The sequence below is a fragment of the Opisthorchis viverrini genome, assembly GCF_000715545.1.
Source record: "Opisthorchis viverrini unplaced genomic scaffold opera_v5_15, whole genome shotgun sequence".
In the NCBI taxonomy this organism is placed as follows: domain Eukaryota; kingdom Metazoa; phylum Platyhelminthes; class Trematoda; order Opisthorchiida; family Opisthorchiidae; genus Opisthorchis; species Opisthorchis viverrini.
In genome coordinates, this window is record NW_008751671.1 from 499580 (window position 1) to 505579 (window position 6000).

Consider the following 6000-nt stretch of genomic DNA (forward strand, 5'->3'; position numbering starts at 1 on the left):
TAGAATGTGGATATAGTACTTTCCCTCTGTAGAGCCTTTGAATTCAGTGAACGGATTATTTTGTTGGAGACGCAAACAAAGCTGCAGGAAACTAGTAACCTTAATCTATAAATAGTCCTGCACGTCCACGTGGTCCTGCTAGAGTGAGGCATTAATAGAGTGCTTTGTCGGGCCATCACTGGAACTCGAGGACCAAATCCATTAACAGGTGTAATTCGTGTTGTAGTCTTTTTATGTGCGTTCGCGTGACATTTCGGTGTATCACTATCCTGCTTTATACGACTTCAGTATTCGTCCGGTTCTGACATATGACATCTGAAGATACTTGCTTGTAATATCTTTTTTCTGCAATACCTCTATTATGAGGAAATAGCAATTCACAATGATTGCTTCATGCGTTTCGAAAGCTAACTCTAAGCTTCGGTGTGTTTGGTCAAATGTCATTTGTAAAAATGTTGAATCGATCCAAAGGACAAATGGGATGCTTGGGTAACAAATGTGTGTTTTCTCAATCTGAGTAACTTCGAACCTTGATGTAAACCAAACATAACCAAATCCTATACTGAACCCCCATGGTGCATCACACAGTGACTGAAGGGAAAACTCACTCTGACTGAACTCAACGAGTCCCATAGTTGCGCGCACGAAAGATTACGCGTTACATCGTTGCGACAAATGCATAACGTATGTTTCGTCTTTGCCTATGTGAATATCAGTTACTACGCCACTGGTCATCATCACAAATTTTCTTTTCCTCGCACAGGTCCAGCAGAACGCTACTGAATTTACAGCGGCTTCGTCACAGCAAGCACGTACAAAAGTACGGAGCTGAAGTTGTGCCCAAACAGCTTCCTTTTGAACGACCATTTTCTTGTTCTTGTGCTGTTAGCCTGGAAGTTCTCCTCAAATCTCGACGTCAACGGATCCGTCTACCGTACCGGAATATAAAATCCGGTCATTTGATGTGCGAGACAAACCGCTGTTCCAGCACAGCACACTGGATGCACCTAAAATATCACGTCCGAACAGTGAACGTGTTCGCACCTTGAAACCGATTAAGAGCTTTACATGTGTAACCTGTGTCGACTGCATATTAGAGGTGCACTGCTTCTTAAGTTGACTGGTGCATCAGCCGACTTTCTTGATTTTCTTCCGGTTAGTCGGATGAGCCAATTATTTACAGATTAAGTGGGCGAGTCACACTGACGTGTTTGTTTGACTGCACCTATCCGATAGTAGACACTAGCGCATCAGACACATATGACCAAATTTTAGTGGTTGGGAATGAATTATACGAATGTGATGAGAATCGGTAGATTGCCGCTGTCATAAATAATTCTCTGACTTCGAAGTAACCAATCTAGCCATTTCTGTATGTTTGCGCGACCCGTTGGCACTATGTCTATTGCGTCACGTGATGTTGGCCATCCTATCTCCACTCAGTGACTAATTAAATGGATCAAATTATGTTGCGACTAAATTTGCGCCAAGCTCCTAACTTTGCTGATTTATCGGATCGGTGGATTACTCATAGCTGAGCCGCTCGGTTCGTATTTAGTCTTTTGGCTAGTCTGTACATCGGTACTAATTTGGCTTTGTGATGAAGGAACGTCGAATTTCCTACTCGACCGGTTGATCGAATCGTTTGCTTCGTTTTCTATTAAGCAACGGGTCCAGGTTCGCTCGTTTGGTCATGCCCATTAGAACATGCGGCCTGACTTCCTCTAATGTATTAGTGTTGGGATGGGTGGTTGTGCTGATAATCCCGTATAGTCGACCAGCGCCATTGAAATGAAAGGCTTGCACAAAAGTCACTGTCAACGTTACGTCAGTACTGACCTGAAAACGATTTCAGTCTTGTGTACGTTTCGAAATCAATGACGATCGGCCGACCCATCGACACTGACTGGTTCGCAGCGAGCGGTGTTTCGGACCAGTCGATTTGTGCACTCCGGCATTTGCGCTTCTTACTAGTGCTTACGAATTAACGCTTTTCTTCTGAACTTCGATGGGCAAAGTGGTGAACTCGTCGCTCCTGTATTATCCTATGGGATACTGTCACTGTATTTCAGCTTGCATAATTAATTTAACGCCTGTAAGGCAGACAGGATGCGCTGTGCTATGTGAAGTCAAAATCTACCATCAGGTCACAATTGTATCATGTACTTCTGACTAGGAAGTGATGACAAGAGCAGTATTAACTAGTAACAGTGTTGTCCTTACTGAATGAATCGTCCTTGAGAGCGAGAATACGCCTTGTGTATATAGGCTTTCGCCTGAACTCACATTATTTGCTTTAATGCAGCGTGCCCTTGTTGCCCTACTCCTCCGGTTTTCTGGGTATTAGGGACTGCAGTAGAATTACTTGTTCACTAACTGTTTTGAGGCTAGTTGCTCCGTGTTCATCGCTTTTGGTCAGCCGTACATATTCGTGAATAGAACGCTCACAGAATGCTGCTACAAATCCCTCGTACATGCTGCAAGTCTTCCCGGTTTGGTTTGCGCTGTACGAAGCCCACGGTTGAGAAGATTTTTGTCTGACTTGGAAAAATAATGTTCGGACATTCAAAACAGACTCAGTATTTCGAGACGTAGGTTTTCTTCGCCTTATCGTATGCTGAAAAAATTCAGTTTCATCCTCCGATACCTAAGGCTTTGGTTTGCGCTGTACGAAGCCCACGGTTGAGAAGATTTTTGTCTGACTTGGAAAAATAATGTTCGGACATTCAAAACAGACTCAGTATTTCGAGACTTAGTTTTTCTTCGCCTTATCGTATGCTGAAAAAATTCAGTTTCATCCGCCGATACCTAAAGCTTACAATAGGGAGGGGGGGGGGTCAAAAGTGATGATAATTAAAGATTTACTTATTTTCATCCCCGTGATCCACTAGCTTTCTGGTCTCAACTACTCCTCTGAACACCATTCGCTCACACACCAACTTATTCATCATTCCGAATAATCGGTTTGACGAAAACATGTTTTGTTTGTGGTGTCCTCTGCCTGTTAAATTCGGTCAAGGCTAATCGGTGCGACGACATTAGTTAGTTCCCTTTGTGTCGATTCCCATTAAGACTCAGCAGTACAGCCAAACGTAACTCACGGGATTTTTTGTCACCGGGTTTCTGCCGCCATGTAGCCCTATATTGTTTAAACTAGTGATCAGATGCGAGTCAGATATAAGTAACTTTGATCTGCTAGTGCTTGTTATGAACATCTGAACTCTCCCCTCATACAGGCAAGGCTTTAATGAGTCAATGCAGTTTTTGAGAGCTCATTCAGCCTAGCTGATTTCAAATTACACGAAGACGATTTTCTTCACACCGAACTGTTTGTTGTAGCTACTTCCATATGCACACACCCACGCTTGTGATCTGCAGCACGAGTGTCTCAGTTCCGCAATGATGGACATTTGTGTATCTGAAATCAGCTTGCTTACGTATTCGCATGTGTTTGCGCATGAGCGTGTGCCCCCCATCACTAAAGTCATGATGTCTTCTGCGCTCGTTTAACAGCGTTTCAAATCCAGCTGGTTCTCTAAGTGACATCAGACGTCCAGATGTTGGCACAATGCTCCAGTCTTACTGCACCTGATAAATTCAGTGTGAATGGTTCTTGCTCACTGCCTTGCCTTTCTTATTCTTCTCTCTGAATAGCGCTTTGTGGGACCTTTTCTGTTTCATGCATTACTTCACTCCCTTTATTTTGTTCTCGTAGTTACCATCGCTGGGTGAAAATGCCTTATAAGCTATAGGCGTTAATGGCCTATCAGAAATCCGTCACCATATCAGCTCCTCTACTGATCATCTGCGGTTAGGCATTTCTTCCTATCCACGCATATTTCAGTATCCATTAGAGACCAGTCTAGGATTTGATTTGAAATCCGATGACCTTGTCCTACTTTGCCCTGAGATACGAAAGTATTGTAGGAGCAACCAAATATCCATTACTGAGAAACCTCTTTTAAGCAAGTCACTTTGTGAGCTTCTTGTTCTGTGAGTTGTTTGCCTATACACCTTTCAGCGGTGAATTCTACACGAAGGACTTAAAACCCATTATTCTGCATGACCAATCTTTGACCAGATTTGCAGACCAGGTATCATTTAGTTTGGTACCTTCGTGTATATGACCTCTCTGTCGTTACTGGGGTCCCTGCATTGAGAAGTTAGCCGTTGAACTACGATTGTCAGGTGGCACTGCAGCAAAGGTTTTTTTATACGATTCGCTTCTCAGTATCGGTCCAACTGTTGTCTGTCACGCGCAAAGACTGACGTTTATGCTTTCTACATGACAGCTCCTTAGATTGCTCATGTACTTGTTTTCTTGTGGTGCTCACACTAATTTACTCCAATGTGCAATCTACCAATATGACGCCTCCCTCTTGCCTTGATAAGAGAGAAACGAATATGCTTGATGTTGTAGCATAAAATTTCGCGTTCTGTTCTATCGAGGCCAACAGAATCCATTCGAATCGGTAGTGTCCGATGTCTCAGTGTTTGCGGTATCTTATGAATCCAACGATGTATATGCTGAAGTTTCATTGCAGTTTCTGTTCAATGTCTTATTGATGTCGGCTTTTTAGTTGAGTGTTGAAGCCAAACTATTGCCTAATGTGTGTCTATCACATTTTCTAGGGATTTTTTCGTCGAAGCATACAAAAGCAAATCGAATACAAGTGTCTCCGAGATGGAAAGTGTCTGGTGATCAGGCTGAATCGCAATCGCTGCCAGTATTGTCGTTTTCGAAAGTGTATCGCTGTCGGCATGTCCAAGGAAAGTGTGCGCTATGGACGAATGCCACGGAGAACCAGAAGTTCCGAACCTGCCCCAACACCAGAAATCAATCTCCCTGGACATCGTACTCCTGGAGGTACTTTATCCATTGGTCCTGAAAGTTCTGGGCAGCCGTCTGCTTTTGGCCCTCCAACGGGACCGTCAAATACGTCCACTTTGAGCAACAGAGCAGGTGTTTGTAGTCGGCCGCCACTAGACCAACTGGGCTTGTACGACATTATCCTCACGGTCAATCAGGCCTACCAGAACTTTTCCTCCTATACAGAAGACAAAGTGAAACAAATGCGATGCCGCCCCATCAGTCTTGTAAGTCATTTCTGTAGATGTGCATTCTTTTGAGGCGACGCGATTGGAATGTTTGTTTCGAGTAGTGAAATTATGGAGGAATTTTCACGAAGTGAAGGCGGGATGCTGTCCCTGTGTATTCAGCCTAGTTAACTAAAAACTATCCGTGCATCAATGTAAAGGCTGGTTTGCGTACATCTTATTTCAAACTGCATTTTATCTCACGGACGTTCAGAAGTTTTGCTGTTTTCACGTCGTACCATACTTTTATCGTTCTAAGACGTCTCCGTATTTTTGTAAAGTGTTTCTCAGTAGAAATCTGAAGATGAGGTTTACTTTCAAGTTAAGGTGCCCCAAACTGTGTTCAACCTTTGCGATGAAACCCGAAGCTTTGCGTATCTCATCGGTAGATGCCAGCTTGCTGACAAGCGTCCTTCAGTTTCCCATCTGAAGCTTTGAAATTCCTATCAGACAATTATACATGACGCATACTTGGTAGATAAGCCGCGCTCTCATTGTAAGCACCCCCATTGAGAGGCGCCTTGTCTCCCGTAGGATAACTTCGGTCCCTTCATCGGGGCGGTGCCCTTGTGGGAGCAGCAGTACGCATCATCACAGCCTTAGAAGAGAGATCGCATATCCATCATTTGGTTGCTTATGACGAAGACCGACTATAACCCTTTCCCTTTATCGGACTGAAGAAGAAACTTCACTTCCTACGCGTTTTTGACGTAAACCTTTTTTGGTATGTCTGTTTTCCCTAGATCTGGGCACTTGGCATTCTGATCGAAGTTGAGTTGGCCCATAAGACTAAGAGGGTGTTGTTCTTATCTGTGTAAAAAGCTAGAAATTCCCATGAGAATGCATAATATGTCTTTTGAGCTCCTCCTCTCTTTCTCTTTCTCTCCCCATATATATATATAT

The 6000-nt window shown here is 43.6% G+C and overlaps 1 protein-coding gene across 1 annotated transcript in view; it reads left to right on the forward strand.

Annotated features, from left to right (window-relative positions):
* The window catches only part of T265_12785 (hypothetical protein), a gene marked incomplete at both ends in the record, with an annotated part of 54032 nt that overhangs the window by 15591 nt on the left and 32441 nt on the right, over positions 1-6000 (forward strand). The window contains one exon of the mRNA XM_009165485.1: positions 4633-5097. Coding sequence (XP_009163749.1) covers positions 4633-5097 — 465 coding nt within the window. The remainder of the gene's footprint in view (positions 1-4632; positions 5098-6000) is intronic.